Source organism: Falco punctatus (assembly GCF_963210335.1).
Source record: "Falco punctatus genome assembly, chromosome: 1".
Lineage (NCBI taxonomy): Eukaryota > Metazoa > Chordata > Aves > Falconiformes > Falconidae > Falco > Falco punctatus.
In genome coordinates, this window is record NC_137580.1 from 47,792,749 (window position 1) to 47,819,869 (window position 27,121).

General features: G+C 37.9%; 1 protein-coding gene across 8 annotated transcripts in view; it reads left to right on the plus strand.

The window, feature by feature from the left end:
• The window catches only part of ADD1 (adducin 1), a 66,362-nt gene that overhangs the window by 15,077 nt on the left and 24,164 nt on the right, over nt 1-27,121 (plus strand). For 7 of the 8 annotated variants that reach the window (XM_080410480.1, XM_080410478.1, XM_080410483.1 and 4 more), the window contains exons 2-8: nt 17,509-17,721; nt 19,087-19,249; nt 20,314-20,465; nt 23,622-23,702; nt 25,383-25,532; nt 26,532-26,675; nt 26,799-26,897. In XM_080410480.1, the coding sequence (XP_080266606.1) occupies nt 17,527-17,721; nt 19,087-19,249; nt 20,314-20,465; nt 23,622-23,702; nt 25,383-25,532; nt 26,532-26,675; nt 26,799-26,897 (984 nt within the window). In that variant the 5' untranslated portion in view covers nt 17,509-17,526. Of the gene's footprint in view, nt 1-7,994; nt 8,018-17,508; nt 17,722-19,086; nt 19,250-20,313; nt 20,466-23,621; nt 23,703-25,382; nt 25,533-26,531; nt 26,676-26,798; nt 26,898-27,121 lie in introns of those variants that run through there. The other variant, XM_080410481.1, reaches the window with a different exon arrangement.

A 27,121-nucleotide genomic window follows, 5' to 3' on the forward strand; every position in this document is an offset into this window, starting at 1 on the left:
GTGTGGATTATTTAGGATCCTTGTCTGACTCCCTCATTTGACATAACTATGTATACTTGATTTTCATTATTTTAACTTAAATTTCTGTTTCTGGGATTATAAGCCCAATGCTGCCTAGGTGTGACTTTTAGAACACAGTGAGGAAAGGTCTCTGGTTCCTACTAGGTAAACATAAGCAGGTGTACTGTGTTTTTAATTTTCTAGCTATTGGTAGTTGTAGTACTGAAAGGTGGATGGCATTTTGCCCATAGAAGAGGGGTCATTTGGATAGGGATCAGAGTAAAAATCAATAATAAAGACAGTATGATAGTGGAGTTGTTTGTAGACAACCAATAATAAGACAGATGTAGATACATTGGGTTTTTTTGCTGTTAATCTTCAGATGCTTTTCAGCTACAATAATCCTTGCCTAAAGACCTTAGTCTATGCGGATGGATATTGTTCAGTTTAATCTGGAAGCATGGGCATGTGTAGAACTTGGGCCTTTCATGTTTTACACTGGGACTTGAATTCAGTAAGTGCAGAATGCACACAAGCGTGATTTCGGTTTTGTTCTTTTGGTTTTAATAATGCTTGTTTACTTTTGTAAAACATTACAGCCGTGCAAAACTCTTGTGACCTTTGGATACTTTGGTTTGCAGCTCCGTCTTTACCTAATGTTTAGGATTGGACCGTAGGAGAGGATTTGAGTGTTTGGGACTGATTCTTTCAAAGCTGTATGCATGGAAGAGTAGGAGAGAGAGCTGATGTGTGTCCCCATGGGTCTTGGACTGGATGACTGGAACCAGACCCAAAATGTAAATGCATCCAGCTTGCCCTCTTCAGTGAAGGCAGCCTTTACGAATGAGCCTTTGTGACAGGAGAGCATTAGTAGTTCTGCCAGTCAATCAAATTGTGATGTGTGAGGCTCTACAGCCATTATAGTAATTGAGCAAGTATCAGGCTTGGATTAGTCCTTGTCCTCCGGCATTGCAAACAGAATCTTTCTGCCATGGTTTGTGCATATCCTTCTGTGTTTTGTGCGTTCTCCTTTATTCTGTTGATTCTTCAGTGAATTATGTAACCATCTGGAGACTATAATGGTCCTAGTTAAGAAATAGGCCTGGTAGAAGGTGTGAGAGTGGCCATGATTCCTGAAATGTTAAGGTCTGGGCTGTTGTGGACAATTGTTTGTGATTCTGACAGTAACTTTGCTGAAATGTCCATTAAACACTGTGTTTGCATGATTTACAGTGACTGGAGAAACTGGGGAGACACTTCTCTCCAGATGTAAATCTGAAACCCTGTAGAGAAGTGTCTTTTTGCCACTCTCAGGTGGAAACAATGAGAACCTCAGCTGGAGGATAAGCCTTGGGTTTGCATAATGTTAGCTTAGGCAGCCGTGTTCAGTTGTGCAATACTTGCCTGACAAGGGAGACAGCATAATCAGGAAGGTGGTTTTCTCATGGTGTTTAATTTGTTACCATGTGGGTGTGCATGACCCTTGAGGTTTACCCTGAAGTAGGAAACATGACTGCATAATTTTCCTCCCCTGGGAAAAAGAAAAAGAGACATTAGTTGGTCCTAAAATAGAATTCATGGGGGTTTCTTGACATACTATTTCCTGATACAGAACAAGCAACCATCTAATACAGGAAAATGAGTTCCAGTAACACTTTTATCCATAATTTATATGTTTTTAATATGTAGATTAAAGTTGTAGAGAGCATTCTGAGAGACGGAAAAGAGAATGCTCTTGAGTTTGGGAACTGTGTAATGGGATGAACTTTTATCTTACTGTCACTTCTAAGATTTTGATGAAGATAGCATTAATATATTTATATAGGGCATGTATTTTAAACACTGTCCAGAAATTTTCAGTCTAGGGTGGATAAAAGATGGTGTAAATCACGTTGTCTTCCTAAAATTTATCAACTACCTGAAGGGCTTACAAATGCCTGATTAACCACCATGTAAAGGAGTTTTTTTGAATTTGAGTAAGCCTGGCTGTTAGCTGTCTTATTTGGAAATAGAAGGGCTATATATGTGGGGTACACATTTCAAAGCTGTTTTTATGTGTAAGTGCAGTATAAAATCTCATATGGAAAGTTTACGTCAAAATTAATACTTAGGCTTGCATTCTGCAAAGATAGTTGTTTCCTCCTGTATACAGGCTTTTAAAATTCTGTCTGATTCTACTGTGTCAAGAGGTTAATTTGGTCTCATAATTCACCTGTATTTCCATCCTTCCCTTCCTCCTCCATCAAAACTGGGAGGTGCTGTAAAAGAACTGGGGGCTGCCACCTAGAAAAGCCTCAGCTGACCTCGAGTGAGAAATTCATGAAAAATTCAAGATCTCCATTGCCTTCATTTGCCTGATTTAAGCCTACTTGAAATCTCCATTCTTCGTATTAGCCTCTACCTCATTTATGTACTTTGATTCACTCTCTTCTAGCTCAAACTGGTAATGCGCACATCAACAACGTTAGTGCTGCTTATATATGAAACTTGCTGGTTCCAGCATAATGCCTGTGCACTCTAATCACTGCAGCATTTTCTGAGTTACTTGGATTCTCTGCCAGAAAATAATGGTTTGAGTTCATGCATCTAGTCATGAATATTCAGGTTAGTTCCATCTCAAAAATCTCAACCAACCAGTCTTGTAATTATGCAGGGTTTTTTTTCTTGTGGGGCATTTGCTGTAGGATCTCCAAAGTTATAGATGTATTAATCGTGAATTCATTGAGAAACAACTAAGTTCACCTTGTGGCTCTGTTGCCAAGTGGTGGCACACTGTTACATAGCCTCTTCATCCTTCTTTTTGTGATTTAATAATCTTTTTGAGCAGCTATGCTAATTGCTTGTAACTTTCTTAAAATTTCTTGAAAAGCGTAAAGAAATTAACGTAGTTCTTGAATGTTATTATTGGGGTTTATTACATAATTTTGAGTAGCAATAAATGCTGCTAGAGCATACTTAAGATTTATGATATCGTTGCCTAACAGATCCATCAATAAAAATGAGATATTTTATAAAAAAAAGACAGTTTTAGTGTACCTCTGATTCAGATAAAAATTGCATAATGAAATATAAGCTCTTTAAAAAAAAAAAAAAAAAAAAAAAAAGAGGGGGAGGAGGGAATGCATGTTTGTCAAATTCCCTGAAAACTAATTATCACTGTTGATAGATGAGCAAGTTTATTTCTTGGATTCCTCCCTCCCCCCAGACCACATACCTAAGAGCAGGAGGTCAGAACAACACAAGAAGACTTAATGAATAGGATGTCTTAGCATAACAAAAATAGGTATCATTCAGTACAATCTAACATTAGTGACACTGTTCCTTATTGTGATCTATAAGGAATGTACTAATACATTATTTCAGCCTGGAAAGGCAAAATTGATGTGCTTATGCACTTTTAGTTTGCCCTTGCTTCAATAAGAATGTGTTGTCTCTGAATCAATGTATGTAAGACCTGTTATTAAGGTTTAATGATTTCTGGTGAAAGAAGAAGTTGAACTAGAGTATTTTGTATTTGCAGTCCTTTTTGCAGGTTTCTTATAAATCGCAAAGCTCTACTTTACTTACAGAATAAACTGTAAAGCAGAATCTGATAATTCATGTGCTTGATTTTTAGAATATGTTTCTTAGTAGACTTCCTTATTTAAAAAAAATGCAGAACACCAAACTTTTCTGTTTACTTATTTAACTCCAGTAAGTCCAGTCTCCACGTTTAGATGTCTTATGGTTAAAACCCCTTCAGAATCTTTTCCTGCTCCATTCTTTAAACATTCCAGTTTCAACCTCTTAATGAACAGTAATAGTAAGTGGAAAACTGTTCTTTAGGTATAGTTTTTTCATACTAGGAGGTGAGATTGAGCAGCAGTGCCTCGATGTCTTTTTTTCATACACGTTCATAGGCAATTTGGAGGGATCGTGGGCATGCCACCTTCACTATTAATGATCTGTGGGGTTTGTATACTTGGACTGTAAAGTGTGGAGTTGTCCTTTACAGTCTATCGTAATTTCTATGGCTGTCATGAACTCTTGAAATACAGTGCATTTAAATTTGGTCTAACATTGTCACTGCAATTATATTTAAAACTGAAATGACCCGGTCTTTGCATTTTTTGTATCTGATCACATTAAGGATTTGTCCCAGGAAGTCTTCTGTTTCCCAGGGTAGTACCCAAATGAGTAAGTCAACAGATTCTTCATTCTAGGTTGGGAGATGTGTTCAGTGTTTTATCAAAATTAGCTTTTTTAAAAAAAAAAACAATAAACCTATTAAATAGCTCTCATGCTTACATAAAGTGAAGTCGTAGCTTTAACAATTCCAGGTCAGTGTTTTTACTATTTATGTGAAACTGAGGGGAAAAAAGACTCTGTAACTACTTTCCTTTGTCCTTTAAATAAGTAAAGATACAAAATATCATCCAACTGTTTTGGAAGAAGTTATTTTTGCAGAACAGTTCAAAGGGTTAAATGACATTCTGTTCATTGCCAACACATTTCAGAAATCTCACCCCTTGCTTTTTAGTCTGCATGAAAATAACTGGATCCTGGCCAAAATGAGGCCACTTTGCCTATGCACTGCTGTATTTCAGTTGATCCTTTATGCATAGTGATACTAATATTTTAGATGTGAATACTTTTAAGTTAACTGAAATTTCTTGCATTTTTAAATTATCAGGGAAGTATCTATGCTCCTCTTAAAAAAATGAGTTTTAATTTCTTCTGCCTTTTGTAGGAGCTTTTGTTATTCACAGCACTTTCTGCAAGTATAGGTTCTGAGTGTCTTCAATAGCTGTGAAAGTTGAAGATATTTTAAATATTTTTTTTTGGGGGGGGGTATATCTGTGATAGCATTGGGTATGTGGGTGGGAATTTTTTTTCTTGTTTCTGTTTTCCCAGACAATAACCTTTTTGAAAACCCTAACAAACCTTTTATTAAACGTAGATTTTCATGTCTGATTTTAGAATGTCCACCCTCCTTTATTTAAAAGAAGGATAGCATTGGATAGGTAGCACCATCAGAAAATACTACTTAAAAAACCTTATAGGAAAAGTGAAGCAATGCTACTGTGGTCAGTAGTGAGGTACTTTGTTCATTTTGCCTATTTTGCTAGACCTTGAAGTCAAAAGAAAATCTTGAGGGAAGAAGAAAGCTTCTCTTTCCTCTTGTATTTGCACTTAGAGTATGCATTTGACTTTCCTGTAGACAACTTGCAACTTGTACTGTGTCCTGCATTGAGATGAGCTCTGGAGTCTTCTGCCGTCTGGTAAAGCTGCTTATGAACTCCACAGTTCTCATGCAGTGCTACAGCCTCTCCACTGCCGTGGGGAAGAGGCTGTGCTGCGTGCACTTCCTCTTGACCTGCTGTGCCAGAAGCATCCCCAAGTTTATGATGGACAGTGGGTAAAACCTTGTCCTTGATCATAGTTCCTGACCTAGTTCTCGTTTCTGTATAAAGCCACTGGTGCAACCACTGCGCGTCTCCCTGAACTTGCTCTGTGAAGCGGCAGTAGGCTCTTCTCCAGTAAGTGCCACCTCTGTGTAAGCAGATGGCTTTCTTTCCAGGGGGACTGTGTGGGGTACTGTTAAGGAATTTGGGGACTGTGATGACTTTTAAGTGTGTTGTTTCCTAGGAAAATCTGATTTCAAATGCGTGTATGTGAAAACTATGGAAGTTTTCTTACCTGATTTATTACGTTGGCAAATGAAACATCCAATTTTGCTTCTGTCGGTTTTAGCTCTTCAAGAAACTGATGTGTGCATTTGTGTTTTCCGCAAATCCAGTGTTGGAATTAAGTCTAGCAGCTTTTGTAACTTCAGTTTAAGGCCAGTCTTCATTTCTGGGTCAGACGTGCTGATCAGTTTGTCTCAAGCTTTCTAAATACTTGTTGGATAAAGCTGGGGCCCTGCCCTTGAAAAGCTGGTGATCTGATTTGACCTGTGTTCAAAAATCTGAGGGCACTGGCCTATTGGCATGTTTGGCATGAGGCTTGGAAAGTGCATGTGGGTTCACAGAAACCTAAAAATAAGTAGTATTTGGGTTAAACCTCTTTATTTGTATGGACTCATGACCCTCATGGCAAAAAGAAATCTACATGTGTTTTCTGGTACTGCCGCCTCCATCCATGAATGTTAACAGTGGAAAAATATTTGAATTTCATGGTGTCTTGGCCTCAGATACTTTCTGCACAATTACAGGATGAAAAAATTAATGACTGGACTCATTCTTGTGTAGTACTGAGCGGCATGTGTACCTGACTCTTGGACATCAGTGAAAAAATTTCATGTAGAAATAAAGCAGGCTGGAAAAATCCTTGTCACTAATATTTTCTGTTCAACAAATTTTACAGTTTCATCAATAAGGCACAGAGAGAGTACCTCTCTAGCGCAACCCTTTTTATTCTACAGGCTATTAACTTGAAAAAAACACTAACCTAAGCAGTTCATTTTCAGTGGACTAAACTGCTGTATGCATCAAAGAAGGTAGTGCAACGAACTAAGGTATTTGGGAACTTGTGTAGTTTTTGTCACTGACATTTCACAGGTAAGATACAACTGAATTATTCAGATGGGATGTTTGCACTTCATGCTGCAGAAGATCATTAAAAAATAGTAAGAAAGATCCTACCTGATCTGATGGAAAACTTGTCCTAATGGCAAGTCTGATTGGTTTTGATCTGAGCACAGGAGAAGGGCTAAGGATTTTTGGTTCTCTCTCTTAGTACTTGTGCCTTCTGTCTGACATTGAGTCTCCAGCTGTCACCAACGTACCAGCAGAGGAAGATGATATTAAAAAAAAAAAAAAATTGCTAGAATACTAGAAGTGCTTTGGAAGCTACAAATAACATGAGCATATTGTGCATGTGGAACTTTTTTTTTCCCAGAGCCTAAGAAGGAAGGGCAGGTTCATAGATTTCAGAAACAGACGGTACTCTGATCTCAGTGCAGGCAGATAGTAGAACTTGGATTAAAACGTGTTTGGCTCAGTATTGTACATATATGGTTAGGAAACTTCCATCTCTATTGAAGGGCAAAAGTGTCTGATTCACTCCAGAATGTTCAGTCACTCCATACTTTCGTTAGCAAGACTGAAAGGCCCTGTCACCTCTATGACCAGTTAACCAAATAGGTCAAGCTGCTAATCCCTACAAGTCGGTCGTCTACTCTCCAAATCATTTTTATAGCCTTTCCTTGAACGCTGATATTTCATGTCTTTTTTTTGAAGTGTGTGCATGAGAACCACAAATAATATTTTAGTAGCGGTTTTTTGTTTTGATTTGGGGTTTGGTTTTGGTGGTTTTTTTTTCAAAAAGGGAAGGCAATTATGCTACTTGATATTCTTTGTTTTATTTTATGAATGCAGTAGACCGTGTGGCTGCAGCATAATCTTTGCAATTCCTACACAGTAATTTATGACAGCTCCTGAATTCAGTTCTAATCTTGCCTTTTCAGGCAGAGTAATTCTCTTAATTTTTGTCTCCACTTGTACTCCTTTGCATTAGCTGTGTTAAATTGAGTTTTGTGATATTGCACTATTAATTATGTAATTCTGTGGGTTATACTTGAGAAGGTTATTTCAATTGGAACTCAGATTTCTGAAATAAAATACTTTTGTGGTATTTGGCAGCGTAATTATGAGGACTCATTTTGGCAGCTCTTTCAAGTCCAGGTTCAATGTGCATGTTTAAATCTCCGTGTTGGAGCAACTTTATCTGAAAACCATGGTACTGCTCTGAACCATGACACTGAAACCCATGTTTTTCACTGAACTGTAAGGAGTTATTTTGGAGGCTAATAGACACCAAAGTAGTGGAAAGTAAAAGTGTCTCCACTGCCATTACTACCTGTGGCAATTGGTGGTTCTCTGGTAAGAGGCAATGGAAAAAATACGAGTTTGTAGAATTCATACTCTCACGTTGTGCCTGGAGAAATGCAAAGAGGTGAAACTCCTGTTTTGTCATTTGCATGCAAGTTTCCTGATACATTTGTGAGGCTCTTAAGGTTTCAGCAGAAAAGCTTAAGGTGTTTATGGTACTTATGCAGAGTATTTCTTTCTGTTATGTGTGACATTCTATATTATGATGTCTGCTATCAGTTTCCTTTATGTACTGAACATTTCCAGAAGTGCTGTATGAGAAGTGCATGGGAATAAGTAAATTAACTTACTGAATCAAAGAAGTGAAAACGAAGTAATTCTGATGTTGAGTTAGTAAGCTGGCTTAAAACTGTTAGTCTTTCACAAATTGTTGGAGGCTAGAAACAGCTTTCTGTTGTTTGCGTGTAAACTGCTTAGCAGGAAAATCAGTGAAGGAAATGATCTAAAGAGGTGAAGGAAAGTTAAAAGGCTAAGGCTGGGAAGTAACTGGGAACCTAGTCAATGGGAGATAGGAGTTAACAGTTTCAAGGGTAGCTCCTTTATTAATCTTATTCCTAGTCCCATTTTTAGGTTGGGATTCCTTCACATTTTTAAATAGCTTGGAATGACCTCTTTGGAAATTTGATCTTTTCAGCATAAATTAATAAAGAAGTTTTAACATAAAAATGGTACCAATAAAAATGTTTTTTTTTAGTGATACCAATAAAAATGTTAAAGAAGTTTTAACATAAAAAACGGTACCAATAGTGAGTGTAGGCTGTGACCGTACCTTCCAAGTAAGGCCTGTGCTAGGTGCTGAGGGGAGGAATGTCATGGTGTGCTGCCCTGTTCCATCTTGTGCGTCAATCTCTGCTTCCTACCTCACGGTCAGGGAGGGGAGGTGGATAATTACTGTTTCTAAAAGTTTGATACTTTGGTCTTTTAAATCCTTTATTAAAAGGAGGGAAATTACCTTTCTCTGTCTCACCTTCTAGTGTAGTTTTAATGCTAGTTGCTTCCCTCTTCTGTTTGCAAGGACTGAATTACATGTTCTGAGCCATATATCTTGAAACTTACACAGATTTTAGACAGCTGTCTAATATTTATATTTTATTTATATATTTTTTCATATAATTTATATGCATATTATATTTTAATATATTTTATTTATATAAAAAAAACCCTAATTGAACAATATTCCAGCTGTATCTGTCCAACTAAATTCTGATGTCAATTTTAGGTGGGCTTATGCTATGTAGAATCATAGAACAGCCCTGGTTGGAAGGTATCTGAAAAGATCATCTGGTCCAGCCTGTTGGGGGAAGGGGAGCCTAGATGGGGTTATCTAACACCCTGTGCTGCTGCTTCTTGAAGAACTCCGGCTGATGGGGACTCTACCAAGTTCCTGGGGAGGTCGTTCCAGTGATTGATTCTCAGCGTAAAAAAATTTCTGTCTTATATCAAGGTGAAACTTCTCCTGGTGCAACTTGTATCGGTTGCCCCTTGTCCTCTCCGTGGGCCTCCTTGTGAAGAAAGAGCCTCCATTCTTTTTGTAGCCACCTTTTAAGTACTGGAAAACTGTGATGGGGTTCCCCCGAGCCTTCTGTCCTCCGAGGAGGAAGGACCAAACTCCTTGAGCCTTTCCTCGTAGAGCAGATCCTACAGCCTCTGGTGATCTTCGTGTCCCTCCTTTGGAGCCTGTCCACTCTGTGTCTTCTCGTGAGTTGTGGAGGCCAGAACTGGACACAGGAGTACTTCAGGTGTGGCCTGACACGCGCTTGGTAGATCGGGACGATGGCATCTCTTATCTCGGCTAGCAATGTCCCTGCAGCCCATTTGCCTTTGCTGCTGCAGCGGCGCGCTGCTGACTCCTGTTCAGCTCGCTGTCCACCGGGACCCGCAGGTCCCTCTCGGCAAGGCCGCTCCCCACCCGTGCAGATCCCAGCCCGTACCGGGCCCTTTGGTTGTGTCGTCCCCTGTGTGGGACCTTGCGCTCGTCTCTGCTAAACTCTGTCCTGTTCTCGCTGGCCCGCTGCTCCGGCCTGTCCAGGGCTCTCGGTAAGATGGCTTTCCCTCCGATGCATCCACCTCACCACCCCGTGTGGTGTCAGCACGCTTGGTGACGGTGCTCTCAATCCCGTCACCCAGGTCATTTAGGGAGACATTGGAGAGTGTGAGGCCCAGTTGATCCCTGGGGGTCCCCCACTTGTGAGAGGCTGCCAGCGTGAGTAAAACCCATAGATGTAAAACTCTGAGGGCAGCCTGTGAGCCTGGTTCCTGCTCACCTCAAAGACCGCCCGTCTGATCTGTATCTTGCCTGTTTGTCCAGGAGAAGGCTGTGGGAAACAGTGTCAAAGACTTTGCTGAAGTCCACGTGAACAATACCCACTGCTATCTCCATGTTGACAGGAAATGCTATTTTGTCATAGAAGGTGATCAGATGTTCTAACTTTGGTTGGGATAGAATTAATTCTCTTCTTCTGTCAGGATTAAACCATGACATGGGGTTAGTCTGCTGTGACTTGCATTTAGGGAATCTGCACTGGCTTTTCCCAGTCACCTGCTTCATTTGGCTTTGGTAAAGCTAGACAACAATTACGCTTTTTTACAACCTGACATAGTTATTGCTGTGCTTTACCTGTGGCTACTTAAATGTTTTATTAACACAACAACCTAGAAAACCTCATAATAATGAGGTTTTAATAAGCGGGTTACCAAACGTAGTGTTGGATGTTTTGTTTCTTAATGTGCATAATTTCCAGGATTTATTTTTTTTTTTACTGTAGATTATTCTTCCAGTTCTAAATACAGGATCTTTCATTTTTCGATACAATCAGAGGATGCCAGTTAAGGAGGGACTTATTATTTTAAGGATACGGTCTTAATGAAACATTACTTTCTTTTTTTTTTTTGTGATCTTTACTTCCTTAAAGAAAGTTATAACCCTTTTTTTTTTTTTGGCAGTTGAAAAGCAATTTGGTACTTTATATGGGAAGAGGCCTGTAACAACTGCTGTTTTGACATACTGCTGATACATAGATTCTTGCCCTTCATAAATATTTGGAAGTTTAGTTTTAATTTGAAACAGATTTCTAGCTTTATTCTTTGTTCTTAACCATTTCAAGAGACCTTTTTGCCGAAGTTTTGGGAATAATGAAGGAGTGTCGATGAGTTTCATTACACAAATAATACTGTGTCTCAGAAACTGATACAAATGTTCACTCTTTTGTATGGTTTGAGGTCTCAGGTTTAAATTTTTGCCAGTTCTTTATGTAACCTTGTGATCACTCACAGCCCGATGTGCTAGGTCTCTGATTTCAGCGTTTTGGAGAAAGTAAAAACAGGAAGTAATTGCTTACGTAGAGTAGATGCCTTTCGAGTAAGTTTTTGGGACTTGGTTTTTTGTCTGTTGTTTTTGGTTTTTTCTCTCCCTTGTTCTCTAACCCAGCTTGTTTCTTGAGCTACTGTCATTGATACTAAGGCGTGATACTACACATATGATGCAATACTTCTGGTCAGATAAACTTATTTTAGTGTTGGATTTCTCTGTTTAGAGTCCAGTATTTAACTTGCAGCATCTCTGTTAATAAGTAAGATAATGGTGCCTACATTCAGTGCAAGATAAATAACTGTTCTTGTTTGTGAAATAGTCTCTTCCTCTTTGAAAACAAAGAGCAGAGGAAATTCTGAAGATGCATGAGCTGGGAACATTTGCTAAAAAAGAATATAATTGTTCGTGATAAGTATGTTGTCTAGTAAGTACTACAGTCATGATTTACTTTTTGTTCCTAGACTTCCTAAGATAGTGCCAGCTTTTCCTTTTAAAAGTTCAGTAGGAAACATTTGGAATGGCAAGAACAAATCCAGTGTCATTGGTGCCAAAACGCTCTCAGTGAAAATGATGGAAATTGTAGTGCAAACCATAAATAATATCCCTATTATAAAGATGTATTAATTTTTTAAGGAGCAAGTTTGGCAAATGTTATTCTAAAGTAAATAAAAATTGCAAAAAATACAGAAAGTACCAGAATCTTGAGTGAAGGGGTAACAGTGCAAGTTTGTAAATGGTTTGGGTTGGGGTTTTTTTGCAGATACCAAGTGATAATGCAACTTCATTTTCTGTAGATGGTGGGGAGATGGTGAAGAAGTAAAACATCCAACTCAGTTTTCACCCAAACTCAGTCTGTTCACAATGGCTCAGTTACCTCTTGGGTTTCTTGCTGCCCACAGTGCTGCACCACCCCAGTGCTGCCCAGCCCTTGCCCTTCCTCTTCCTTCCTCCTGTCACCTCATGACTTCCCCATGTAGTAATTTCTGCTCAGTAGGTTTCCACAGTCCATCCCCCTGACTCTTTCCTGGATTATAAAATTATTCTGTCTTTTCTCTGTTCTTTCCCTGTCCTTTTTTGTTTGCATCCAAAATAGAGCTCCCTTTCTTCCCCCTGCCAGTACACTGCCTGACTTGTCACTTACATGAGCCTTTCAGGTGACTGTTACTCCTCAAAGACTGCTGCAACAGTGTACGACAAAGACTGCACAACAGTGAAGAAAAGTTATTTTAATTTGTTTTGCTACTCCCTTGTCCCTTCCCCAGTAACTTCTTGTCAAATCTGTTTTCACCTCTTTTAGATTTAGTAGCATAGTTCTGGTGTGAGAAGAGATACCTTGTTGAATGAACTGTCAGGAAAAGGTTGATATAAAGGAAATTACTATGTCATTGTCAAAATCTGCCTTGGAAGCTGTATGTCCTGGGAATAGGTACCCTTGATCTTTGTTGCTGGTGACTGGGATTGTATCAACAGTTGAGAAGCCTGCCGCTCATTTGCTTTGCCAGTTTGGCACGAGGTCCCATACAGAGGTTTTGCTCACGTGGTATTTTGTACAGAGAAATCGTAAGCTACCAGGAAGAAGGCAGGTTTTTGTTTTGGGGTTTTCTTCTCTAAAATGACTTGATTTTGTAAGGTTTTGATCAGATAACTCTCCTAAACTTAAAAAAAAACCCACAAACAACTGTGGGCATGTGCTATCTTAAATTGGCAGTGTCTTTTAAATGTTTTATAAGTCTTTTAAGTTCCTTTGTCTTCTTAATAATATGTTGAACTACAGTGAGATCCCAGCTCAAATCCAGTGTTGTTTTTTAAAATTATTTTATATAATTTTTTTAGATTTAAGGGAGGGATTTTTTTAATGTGCCCTGAAGTTACTGTAGATTCTTATCAGGTATTATTTGCTGTCTTACCTGTTTAAAGTTACTTATCTGTATGTGCATCATCTAACTCTCCAGACTGACTACTGAGGAACATAAGCTTTTTAAAAATTGAGATTTTTTGTTTTTCTTTCTGGATGTTAACATGAACAATTTTATGGCATTCTTGTTCTAAAACTTTCTTCGTTTGTTTAAACTAAACTGTGTAACACCACTTCCTCTGAGGTGAATCCTGTGACAAAACCCTCTTGGGTTAGGAGAGGAGAAGGAGGAAGGGGTTTTTGAAGATAAAAGTAACCTGAAATATTAATACCAGTTTCAGAATTTTTTTTTGTAAACAGTAGTCGGTATCTGTAACTGCACTATAAATTTTATGAAGCTGGTTTCCTGACAAAAAAATGTATTTCATGAAGCTGTTTGTAGTACTTGAATATACATACACGTGCCTTTTGGTAAATATGATGTGCTGTGAGTTGGCTTGGTGTCTCTCATTTAATGTGGTGATTTATTGAAATTTTGAGTGTTTATACGTACATTTGAGTGTTTATATGTACATATTAGAAGATTGGATCTAATGCTTCAGTTACTGTAAGGTGTGATTTGGATTTTATGATTGATTGATCACATACGCACACTCCCCCCCAGTAATAGACAGAGGGAACAGCATCTCTGTTTTTGAAAATAGCTGCTTCTGAGAGAAGGGCTTTCTTACCCGCTTACATTTTCCGGCATGGCTTTTTCAGTTAAGGGTGTGACTTTTTCTGATACAGTTGTTCTTGCAATAAAACACTTATCATGGCAAAAAGTCCTTTGACATTACAGCTTATCTTACTTGGGGGCTGTAGTATACTGCAGCAGAAAGGAACTGTCTGTACTGGAGAGTTGTGGGTCTGGGGATGCTCTGAATTTTTTTTTCCTTTTGTACTGCTTGGGCAGCCTGTTGTGATTTTCAGTGTGACTTTCCAGTTTATAGAACTATTGGCCATTCCCCAGTGTCTGGTCAGTTTAACTGCTCAGATGCCTTTTATTTATTGTTATCCATATTACTGAAGCTCTTACTGGAGAGTTCATCATGCCTTACTCCCAAAGGGTCTTCTGACAAAACTTACAAATAAATTTGAATGGCCTGTGCAAAATGTCAAATAGGTCTGTTTCTAATTGAAAAATAAATACATTTCTCATCATTAGGTGACAGTCATTAAGATAAAAATATTACTATTTCAGTCACATTACAACAATTAATTAGTAGACTTTGTGGGGTATACCATTAATTTTGGGCACCTACAAAACTGAGCTGTGAAACTGATATTTACCCTTAGCTATAAAATGATCACTTAATGTTAAATATGGAATTTTCTGTTATACTGTTGCCACCACATAGTTTCCCAGGACCTTCCTGAATGCCATCTTACACTTGGGTAAAGGTGTAATACAACTTTGGCAAGACACTGTGATCCCTTTTTGACATGGCCTGTGTGGGCTGTTAGGGACCAGTGTCTTTCCAATGCGATTAAAAAAGAGTGAAGAGAGGTAATTATGTATGTAAATCATTGGAAATGGCTTTTGGTACTCTGAATGTAAGATGGAATTACTATAAATAATTAAATGCAAAATTATGTCTGCAGATGTGTTACACTTCTTTAAATAAGACTGCACATACACACAAAATGCAACATTAGACTTAAATGTATTCTGGAAATTCAGTGCTTCAGCAGGCAGGAGCGGCCCACTCTTCTCTGTTTGGTGGAGAAGCTCAAACTTACCATTTTCCCATGCTTTAGTGAATACACATCGGGGGCTGCGCTAAACAGAATGCAGTATAAATTCTGAATTCCTTGAGCAGTTTGATTTGTCTTTATTTGGGGACTTGCCCTTGTGCTGTTTCTAAATTCTCTGATTCCTTGTGATAAGCAAAGGATGATGTTCAGACTTAATTAGGCCAGTTGAGCTATTACTGTAAGAGTAAGCTGTATGTTTGGATCTGCAAACTGTAACTTTTCAACAAGCACCTGGGATGTAGAGGTATTAGGACAGCTGACAGAACTCAGAAGAGGGGTTGTGGGAAGTGGTAATGGGCCTTCAAAAGCATTTTTGGGGTATGAAATGGCAGGAGGTGCTGGCTGGTGGAGGAAGGGAACTTAGAGGGTGTGTGTTGGGGATCTGAAGTTGCTAAAGGAGAGGTGGCTCCTTTGCTACCTGCTTAAAACTTTCTAGGTCAAATACCTTAGAAGGTTTTCTATGTGGATAAAAGCATTATTTCTTCTTGCCATACGCTGTATTTCCTCCTGGGTCGAGTAAAGCTAGTAATTAAAAGACCTTAAAATAATAAAGGCTGTGTGTATGTGCTTATTTTAAAGAAGGGAATAAAAAAAAAAAAAAAAAAAAAAAAGGATCTGACCACGACTTTTTCAGCCTAAGCTGATTGGTTTGCACTGAAATACTTTAGACAGTGCAGAGGTGTCTCTGTCTTTATTTAGCAACTCAGTGGGTGGAAATCACTGAGCATCTAAAACTTGAGTGTCTTAAGTGCTAACATAGTTTCTGATAGTGGTATCCTCTTCTGCAAAGTCAAGGAAAATACTTTTCTTTTGCTTGTTGTGTTCAGTTGTCTGTTCAGTGATTTGTTTGTTCTGAAATAAGAAATCAGTTGAGTTTTGAAGCTTCTTTCTAATGTGAGAATCAAAGAGGATGAAATCTGCTAATTCTGAAGTCTTGAAGTAGATTTTTTTTCTTCACTGCAATGATTTTGTTAAACATAGTCTGCATGTCAAAATAATTCATGTAAATTTTCCTTTTGTGTACGCATCCACATCTGAGGTGGTTTTACCTAATAAATGTACAAGTAAATTCCTAATCAAATTGAAATCCACAAGCAAGTACACTTTGAGACAAGTCACTAAGAAAAATCTAAAAATAGTAAGAGACGTATACCACAATTTACTAGTTATAATATGTAGAAATTAATCATAAGTTAAATTAAGATACATACAATCTTTTCTACAGCATAGTAAAAGGCATTGCATGGAGCAGATGTTAATGGTATTAATGGTACTAATCCTTGCAGTTGCAAAACTGAAGATGCTTAATGAAATTGACTCTTTAAATCAGGGTGGTTCTTACTGTACGGAACCTCGAATCTAAATCAGTATTACTGAAATGTGTCTGTTTCACCTTATGAGAACAGGGATCTAGATTCTGTAACTTTATTCTCTATCTATTCTTCCACCTCCAAGAAAAGACCTACTAACTTCTCTTGGCTCATTTTCTTAGTACAATTACTAAATGTTATGATGGCAAGACTTGCATATCTTGTGTATAATGTAAATAATTGCAGTTTTATGAACTAGCAAGCCATTCAGAGTTAAATATTATTATTACAGTTCAGTGAGGTTCGGTTTGTGTTAATGAAATTTTGTTTAATAGTGTACAATATGTAAAGAATATATATTTTCTGAAAAAATCTAAATTATGTCAGTTTGAGTCTGAAGGCATTGCGCATGTGGCTTTATTGAACTCATTGCTTGTCAGTGGAAGACTTCCAAAAAAAATCTACTGAACATGATTTTGGAATGAAGGTTATAATATTGTGCCCAGAAAACTGGGATAATGTTACACAAAGGGCTTCTTGTGAGTGAAAGAAGCATGTGTGTATGAGCAATACCAGCTGAGTTTTCAGCCTTTCTAGTAGATACATGCAGTTGCTGACTGCAACATGTAAAACTGAAATGAACCCTGGCCAGTGGGTGGGGTTGTGTTCGTGTGTGTGCCTTCCAGATTCCAAAACCCACATGCTAATGTGGTGATGTGCGTGTTGTTGAATGAACCTAAAATAAATATATTTCTGAAAAGTATGCCTCAGGTTGTAGAGTTAGTGTTTCTGAGTTTGTCCCCAGAAATGTGTTCGCAATCTGAGCATGTTTTACTGGGGTTCATTTTTCATATTAATGAACATATGTAATAATCTGTCTTCCGTAATGATTTAAATTCTGCTTTATGCCATATTCTTTTCACAATGTCTGCTTTAACTTTTTAAATAAAATAAACAAACAAAAAAGGAACGCTGGTTAATTTAGACCTCGTGTCTTGAACTTCTCTGTAGAGAAGGTCTGAAGGACTTGCATACTTCTGAAAAATCAAGCTGTGTAGACAGCTTAAAGAACTGGAGATAGTTTAAATGGGAGCTCTTGTTTCAGTTGTGTAGCGTGTACATGTGTAGCATATTTGACTTTTATATGTTAGCCTACTCCTCTAATCTTACATTTTAAAATTTTTTTCCCCTTCTAAAATATTGCTGTCTAATCACACAAACATAGTTTCTGTATTTGCGAAGAAGCCATGTTAATTTTAGATGGATTTGAACGGTTACTCTGAAACAAGAAACACACATGAAATTCTTGCTTACTACTTTGCTTGATTTATTTATTCATTCCTCTTCTCTGCCACCTCTTCATAGGTCCCTTAAAACTGTGCTATGAATGGTGATTCTGGTGTGGGGGTGGTGACTTCACCACCTCCAACAACAGCCCCTCATAAAGAGAGGTATTTTGATCGAGTTGATGAGAATAATCCAGATTATTTGAGAGAGAGGAATATGGCACCTGACCTTCGCCAGGATTTTAACATGATGGAACAGAAGAAGAGAGTCTCCATGATTCTTCAAAGCCCAGTAAGAAAAGAAAATGCTTCATCTTTAAAGTGATAAATTTATTAACTCTATTTTTAATATACCTATGGGATTGGAGAATTTAGTGGTATCTTGGATCGATTTGATCTTTTTCTGCTTGGCCTTTCTTCTAAAGTGTCTTAATCGTAGCCTAATTTTCCTCACATTATCTAGTTGAATTTTATTGTCTACTCATGAAGCAGCTTCTTGGTCTTGCTTTCAGAATTTCCTGTGTAGTTGTCAAAACTCTTTCATATTTTCCATCTAGTCCTGGTCAGACATTTTTTCACTTGTTTCATATATTCAGCATTTACATGAACATTTAGATTAAGTAACACTTCTAAGGATAGCTTATACAAGGGAGGTCTATCCTGTGCTCAGTTTTTCATGCATGCTTCCAACATATGAAATATTTTTATATATCCCTTTCTGAAAGGGTGCACAATAATAAGCTGTGAATTACTGACATCTAATATTAAAAGATTTGTCCCTCAGCAAGAAAGTACAGAAAATTTCTCGCGGAATGTGTTCCTTGTGTAATAACTGATAAATGGCTAGCTAAAAAACACTTCATGACACAACTTCACTAAGATTGTGGATGTAGCAGTAACCCATTTACAGTTTTTCCATGTGAAATCAACCCATTTAATTTAGATTTACTTAACAATTGGAATACTTCTCTTTCAGTACAAATTGCATTGTTCTTGTCAAAAGCAGCAGCCACCAGCAGCAGGTTTTTTTTTAAAAAAAGTAAATAAAAAATCTTCCTTTCAAAGTTAAAACAAATCAAAAAACTAACCAGGAAAGAATTAAACAACCCCTTGTTGAAACATACTTTAAAAATTCAATGGCTATGGAAAGTGGTCTAGTGGAAGGTGTCCCTGCCCACGGCAGGGGGGTTGGAACTAGATGATCTTTTACATCCCTTCCAACCCAAACCATTCTGTGATTCTGTTTCTTCCTGTGTTCCTGGATGCCATCCTGGATGCTCCAGTTCTCTGTGAACCTCGCTGATAATTTTCCTTCTCTTTTCTGGTTCTACTATTTCTCCTTTCATGCTTCGTATACAAGTAGATTGTATATCCTTCTCGTTCTTCCAGAAATCCGTATTAGTAGGTTCAATGAGTTTTAGTGTCACTTGAAGAGAGAATGCTGGGATTTTGATTCACAAAAAAAAAAGTGACTCCCATCATTTGAGCTCTGGAGAGCAACATTTTCAAGTAACAGTATGCACCCAGTAATTCTGCCCTGAGCTGCTTTTCAGAAGAGGTATAGGATATTTCCATCTCGTGTGCTAAAAAGAAGCTTTGTGTGAAAGGTCGAAGTTCATTTGAACAGGCTTTACAATATGCAATGTCCTGTTGCTAGGCTTTTTGTGAAGAACTGGAATCAATGATCCAGGAACAATTTAAGAAGGGGAAGAACCCAACGGGTTTATTGGCTTTACAGCAGATTGCAGATTTCATGACAACAAATGTACCAAATGTCTACCCTGCAGCACCACAAGGCGGAATGGCTGCATTAAATATGAGTGAGTGCACCTTTATTTATAATAGTTGAATTCCGTTTTTTGAAAGGCTTGAAATGAAGACAGTGTGAATGAACTGAAAAGCGCTGTGAAGTTCAAATGCAAACATGAAATGAATTGATTAGTTTCTAAATGCCACAGTGGCATGCAGTGTGATTCATGTGTATAATTTATATCAAAAGCTATTTCAAGTATGGTGTCTTAATTGAAAATTAACCCTGATAAGTCAGTACTAGTAAAAAATTTAAAGATTTTAATACTGCTAATGTTTACCACGTGGATTGTCTGCAGGAAAATGAAATGCTCATTGGCAGTCTAGTAACAGTAAAGGTCTTTAGAAACTAATTGTTTTTGTTACGGAAATACGGTTTGCAGCTTTCTTCTGTGAAGTGAAGCTATAGACAAGAAACATCAGCAAGCACAACAAAGGGAAACGATAACCAAAATGTATGAATGCATGTATACACACAAGTTTAGTGTTAAATCCTTGCTTGTGCTCTAAAATAAATTTGTAGTTTAGGCTGTAGCATGGCCTGGTTCTGCTTTATCATGGTTACTTTTAACTAGAACTACAGTATTTGTATTTATTTACCATAATCCCCTTCTCCCTAGCTTGTACTCTTATTTTCCCTAATTAAATGAACCTGTGTGCATTTTTTAGGTGTGTAATTCTCATTTTCAGGAATACCAAATCATGTATCTGAAAAAATGGAACATTTGGGATTATGCGTTTTCTGTTAACGGTAAAGTTGTATTTTTACAGACAGTCATGTTTGAGAGAGAAAAAGAATATTTTGCTAAGGAATGCACTGTCACCTTAGCGCTAATTAATATTAAGGAAGGAAATGTGCTGAGTTTTCTGAAGATAAATGACTTTGAGAATGTCATTATATTTGTGTAATATAAACTATGACATAATAGTAATTAAACTTTGCTATCAATTTCTTAGCTTAATATGTTGAAAAAACTAGTAAGAACAACCACTATAATAGCAGTGCATGTTGTTAGGTTTTAACTGATGTTGAATGCCATCCCCCTTGTGCTTTTTTACCCCTTTTCCTTTTCAGGTCTTGGCATGGTGACACCGGTAAATGATCTGAGAGGATCAGATTCCATTGCTTATGAAAAAGGGGAGAAGTTGTTACGATGTAAATTGGCAGCTTTCTACAGATTAGCAGATCTCTTTGGCTGGTCTCAGCTTATTTACAATCATATAACAGTGAGTATTGAATCAACAGATAACTGAACCAATTGTTTTAACATACAAGAGAATTGCTTCCCTCCCCCATCTGTCATTTTTTCTTTGTGTGGAAGAGGAGCAAAGTGGTATTGAAAGCAGTATTACTGAAGGGATTTGTCATTGTGTATCAAGAATAATAACTAGAACAGCTTGGATGTCAGCTACCATAGCCTGAATAGAGTCTTAAGAGAGTGTGCATGAAAGTTCTTGTTACGAAATCAAGATTCCTGAAAGACTCAGGCTTTAGTGTCTTAAATGCTTTGAATAATTGTATGTATTATTCGATGAGTCATGTCTTAGCAGGAAAACAAAGTACTAAAATAACTTCTTAATAGTTCAGTTGAATTTTATAATTCAAGGTACCAATCTTTCTTAAAAAGGAGTCATAGTATTTCTGAACATGAGTGAACTACTTAGTTTAATGTAGTGTGCCAACAATTTTCTTGTGACTGAGGCATCCATAAAAATAACGACAAGGAGGTCAAATCAAGGAGGTTTTATATGCCAGAAGAATGATCAACATGAATCTCATGAGTAAGGTCACAGCTGTAGTGTGCAACCACTCAATTGTTTTCCTAACAGAGCTGAATTGTGTTTTTTTTTACATAGCAGAGGTTGTCCTTTATGTATTTTCAGTTCTTCTAGTTGCAGACTGATTGAAATACGGTTTTTTTTGGTTTTACTGATTTTTGAGATTTTAAGGTATATTATTTGTGAACTGGTGAAGATGATAAATGACATGGGTAGGCATATGTTCAAGGCGATGTTGGTTAGATTGTTTGATTCCTTTAGTAAGGGAACATATCCAACATAATGGTTCCTGTAAACAACTCTGTACCACCCCCTGATTTTTTCATACGTGACAGGAGAATTGATTTTGTAAAAGGGACATTAATGCAGTGGGTGGAAAGATTGCTAGAGAAGCAGGCTTGAAGATGGCTTTCTAGTGTAAATTTCAGCTCTGGGAATGTTTATGCATTTAGATAAAAAGGTAAATGTAATCAAGACCAGCGTGCCTAGGGAAGTGGTTAGGGCAAAGGCATGTGATTGGGGTGCAGTACCTCAAGTTTGCTTTCTTTTGGTGTGAGGGAGAAGCACGGGAAGATTAGATAATGGTGATGCCAGTTGAGGTGGAAGACAAGACAGTCAAAGCACTTGGAGTACGAGATTCTGAACGTATCTTATGTGGTTTTGAAGGGCAAAGTGGTACCAGAAAGCTCTTGGTTAATGGTTTGTCAGCAGCAATCACAAATTGTAGTTTACTCATCTTTTACAAACTCCTTCAGTGAATAGTGTTCTGAAAGGTAATTGATAGATAGAATTTACCTCCGGAAGCTGATAGAGAGCAAGGTTCTATTTACAAAGTAGTCTTGTCTTTGTTCCGTGTGCCCATACATTAAGTAGTAGTGTGGTAGTAAGGCACTCCTTTGGAATGTGAATGCACTTCATGCAGAGCTGGAGTTTGACTCCAAGCTTTCAGTTTATTAATCGGTGGATGCTTTAATTACTAGGGGATTGCATCCAAGTTAAAAGCTGTCAGTGCACTAAAGTAAGAGAAAAGATACAACAGCCTCCTTTGAGGGGCGTAACCCTGTCTGTTAGAGGAAAAAGGAATTGCGAGGATATGAGAGCATATGCCAGCCTGGGCATATCAGGGAGCTGGGTGGAAGTATCTGCTTTTCTGGATCCTTATCAGTCAATGACAGCTGCTGTGTGTGGAATTGTTCAGACTGGTGCAGTCCTGACGCAGAATTACAGAGCATCAAGAGCTTTCATGTCAATTACAATAAAGTAGAGAAAACTTGGGTGCCTCCAGGGTTAGGCAGAATTTGAGACTACAGGTTTACAGAAGGTACACATCATTCACCAAGTCTTGGTTTGCTTTGAGGGCATGAACTGTTTATTGGATCTGATCCTAAAGTAAGATGATTGGTGAGTCTTGCTACTTGTTTATCTTACATCTGATGTTTCTTACTAGCTTTTGGGGCGTTTTGAATAATACCAGTTCTTAATCTTGCATAAACAAGTAAAAGATTTTTCTAGATCATTTACATTTCTGTAATGGAGAACTGTTTTGGTGATTCCTAAAAGTACAGGTTAACCTCAGCTAACTGGTTCAGTTTAGGGCTCTTATGCTATAGCATGTTATCAGCTGGCTGTAAAAGAAGACATATTTGTACTAGAAGCTTTTGGATGGCTGATCAACTACTTACTTAGATTTTTTTTCCCCTGCAGTAGAGCTGTATCAGACTATGTATGCTTTTAATGTTGGAAGTAGCAGAACACATGAGGGAGCATAAAGCAGCTGGGTCTTGCTTGGGAAATGCAGAACTTGCAAATAAAATTTTAAAAACATTAAAAAAAAACCCAAACATAAAATCTGGGTAGACTCATAGCAAAATCAGTTGTCTCACATGTCCAGTAAAGCGTTTGAAGCCTTCTAATTCTCTGTTGAGAGACACCTAAACTACTTATCTGTCCTGTACTTTTATTGTACACACTTTAAACAGATGCAACAAAGGATGTCAGTGGTTTGAAGTCAGAATTATTTTTGTATTATAAACTCCTGATTGTGTGAATTAGATAAAAGATCAGAAACATAAGTGAAGGTCAGGATACTTGGTAGAAAACCTGCAAGTGTGCTGTATCACAGGCACCAGTATCAGTCGTGAAACTTCTCAGCATCAGGATGTTTTAGATCTGTGGGCCAAATTCTTGCTTTTTCTCACACGCTTCTATTTCACAATTTCTCTTTTACTAGGGTAGAAATACAGTTGGTGTATAAACTCATTCTTCTAAAAAAACACAGTAATTGCTTTTTCCACTTCTATCAATATTATTCCTTTTCCCCATAGCGTTTAAGTTGTCATTACCACAGGATCTAAGGATTTACTGCCTTCCACCAATCTGAAGGACTCTGGCATGTACCTGCCACCTGGTTCTGTTCAACATGAGTTAATTAACTGTGCTGTTAGTTGACTCTGTTGTAGCATACATGAAAGTCATGTTGTATATGTTATAGGCATGCTTGCCCATTCTATACTCGGGCCATGAAAGTTACTTTCACTTCTTTGGGCCTTCTTGCATGTTCTAATAAAATATTCTTAATAACTTTTACTCTTGTTTTGTCCTTAGGCCAGAGTAAATTCTGAGCAGGAGCATTTCCTCATTGTACCTTTTGGACTGCTCTATAGTGAAGTTACTGCATCCAGTCTGGTAAGTAATCACTGGTTTTCATAGATGTAAAATACAAATGGTTGAATCCGCTCTGTCTGTGTATCTGTCACTGTTTAAATTCTATCCTAGAGAATATTTTACTCTGTGTTTAGAATAGTTTTATTGAACATGATTGGTTTTGGTGCAGCTGAGGTACCTCAGGGAGATTTCTTTGTGCACATTCACCACCAGGTGGCCTCCAGTTGATCAAGCTGGAAGGAGGAGCCAGGTTGTTTGGGCAGCTAATCACACCATGCCCTTTAAAGGTGCTGGCTGTTGAGTCAGGCTTGTCAAGGGAAACAGTATGTGTTTCAGACATAAATGATGCAGAACAATTAGAATTTCAAGACATTGTGTCAGATGCTTAATTTAGTTGCCATCATTTAATGATGTGAGTAGCTGAGGGTGTAGATAAATTATGTTTTTGAGATCTAATGGTTGCAGTGCAAGAGACAACTCCCTTAACTGTTAAGTAGTGGGAAGCATTTTGTGAGTGTTTTATCTTCAGTCTAGTCTACACTGCTGCTGAAGGCAACTTCAGTTAACTGGTTGACTCTTGTGTTTAAACAAAATAGAAACTTTCATACTAGTCCGTCCACCTGGCTACTGTAAGTAAGTAAACTCTAGCAGACAGGTGAGGTGAGTATATGCAGAGTAGTGACATTTCAAACTTGACACCTTAAGGTCCCAATACTCCCCCCCAGCTGCCTCTAAAGTTGTCTCTTCCTTATATAACCCCACCTTAATAATCTGTAAAATTTTAATTGAAAAAGCTGTAGGAAAAGGAATGGAGAAAACTGGGACCTGCCCTTACTGGCTACTACAAGATTTTTAGAAGAGAGTAAGGGCCACACTGTGGGGTTTGGGATTTTGGGGGTTATTGTTTTTTTAAGGGTGTTCTGCTTTTCTCTATGTCAGGAGTATAATTACCTTGAGAATTAAAGTTGCATTAAGGCAGTAAAATGAATATACTCATTAGAGAGCGTGTTCACAGAAAATAGCTAGCAGCAGGATTTAATAAGAAGACTACAGTGATAAGGCACATAACGTAGCCAGATGAGCATGCTGACCAGCAAGCAGCCTGCTTACATGACTAGCCCTTTATCACCTCTTTCTCTTTATTCCTCCCATGCTTGTTCTTCCCTTCTCCCTTCTTTTCCCAAATAAACAACTCACAGATAATTACTTTTCCCTTCTATTCCAGTTTTGCTATGTCCATATCCAAATTTGTTATTTATATTATTACGTGGGCTGTCACAGCTTTACACGGTATCCATGGTAGGGTTACCTACATGTTGACTGTTCCAGAACCTACTCCCTAAAAGGTCCCAGTACTCTTCTTCAGCTGTCTGTGAAGTCTGCAAGTTTATTGTGTAACTCCCTGTGAAATGCAGCCATTTGTGACAGCCTTGTCTGTAACTTTTGTCAGCTGCTTGCACTGTTACCTGTTACATGCAGCAGTTTCTTGTGTCGTATCCAGTAGTTCCTGATGTCCTCTTCAGTTAATCTCAAGCAAGGGCCCTGGTCTCCTCCCTACAGCCTTATCATGCACATTTTGGCACTTGCTAAAATAAAATACTGAAAGAAACACAGTTTTAGAGCTTCACTGGTAGATGCTGAATTAAATCAGATTTTTTAGTGTCTTGATTCATTTATGAAACTAATTATTTTCATTCCCAGGTTAAAATCAATATTCAGGGAGATGTAGTCGATCGTGGAAGCACTAACTTGGGTGTAAACCAAGCTGGTTTTACTTTGCACTCTGCAATTTATGCAGCTCGACCAGATGTTAAATGCATTGTTCATATTCATACGCCAGCAGGGGCAGCGGTAAGCACACTTCTTAGTTTGTCATCTGTCCTGTTCCCCCCACCCTAACCATCTGGAAAGTAGGTGGGTCCCCCTTAATCATAATTTGCTTCCTTTTTGAAGGGCACAAAGCCTTTAACTCTACCTTCAAATACGTGGTTCTGTTTGAATCAATCAGAACCTCTGTAGTTGGTTTCTACATGAGTGGTTGCACAGTAAATTGACCTCTAAATGGAAAATACATATTTCCTATTTGTGTGTCCTTTACCACAACAACCATATCTTTTGACAGTGAGTCATAAGAGCTTTAGTGTATTTTTTTGTTTTTGTAAAACACAATTTATCAAGGTTTGCTTAAATATTTGAAACTTTTCCAATACCTCTCATTAGAGCAACTGGTTATTAGTCAGTTTTACCTCTTCATATTTTTTTGAGAGTGTCATCTGGTACTATTTCAAAGTTCACGTTCTGATTTTATTTTTTTATTGGTTTTAACTGATTAACAGAAGTGTTAACAACCATTTCAAGGATAAATTATCACATTCCTAAAATTATGATTTACAGCCTTTAAAAATGTTCCTTGATGTTACCCACGGTGCTGTGGAATTACCTGTGTTAAAGTTCATCACGAAATTTCTTCTTTTGGGGGGAGATGGGGGGGAATCACTGAGTGGAGTGGAAGGAATGAAGGATACGGCTGATTTGGGGCTTTGATGGTTTTGTGTTTTTCTGGATGTTGTTGCTTCCACCCACCCCCCAGAGTCTTTTCATGTTGGTGTTGATGTCATGTAAAAGCAGCCATACTGAGTCAGACCCAAAATCAATGTGACTTTTGTATCCAGTCCAAAAGTTGTGAAATACAGGGATGGGGTATAAGGCCACTGTGTATATGTAGTATATGTACAGACATACACATATAATATATACAAATATATTTTTATCATAATTCTTCTTATTATTATTTTTCCCAGTTTTTTTTCTGTTGCAAGAAATCAAGTTAGTTGTTCTGATATTTCTCAGGTTTCTGCCATGAAGTGTGGTCTCTTGCCAATTTCACCTGAAGCACTTTCTCTAGGTGAAGTAGCTTATCATGACTACCATGGTATTTTAGTGGATGATGAAGAAAAGGTGGTCATTCAGAAAAATTTGGGCCCTAAAAGCAAGGTCAGTATTTACATCTAGAATTAAAGGAGGTGTGTGTTGGGTTGGGGAAGGCATGCTTTGTAATCAAGAGCAAGGAAAGACTTGTCTTACTGCTGTTAATTTTTTTTTCCAATGTCTGTCTAGGTCCTTATTCTCAGAAACCATGGCTTAGTATCAGTTGGCGAGACTGTTGAGGAAGCTTTCTACTATATTCATAATCTAGTGCTTGCCTGTGAGATTCAAGTAAGAATTTTAGTATGTTATGTTATAACACAATCTGCTATATTAACCTTCAAATAGATGAATAGTTGCGGGCTTTACTGGTGAAACTCTTAATCTAACCCTACACGGTGATTTGTGAAACTGCTGTATTATACAAGGACATCCAGAACATTGGCTTAACTGCAATATTCAAATGTTGTATTGGAACCATCGATTAGATATATACTGCCTATTAAAACAGGTAT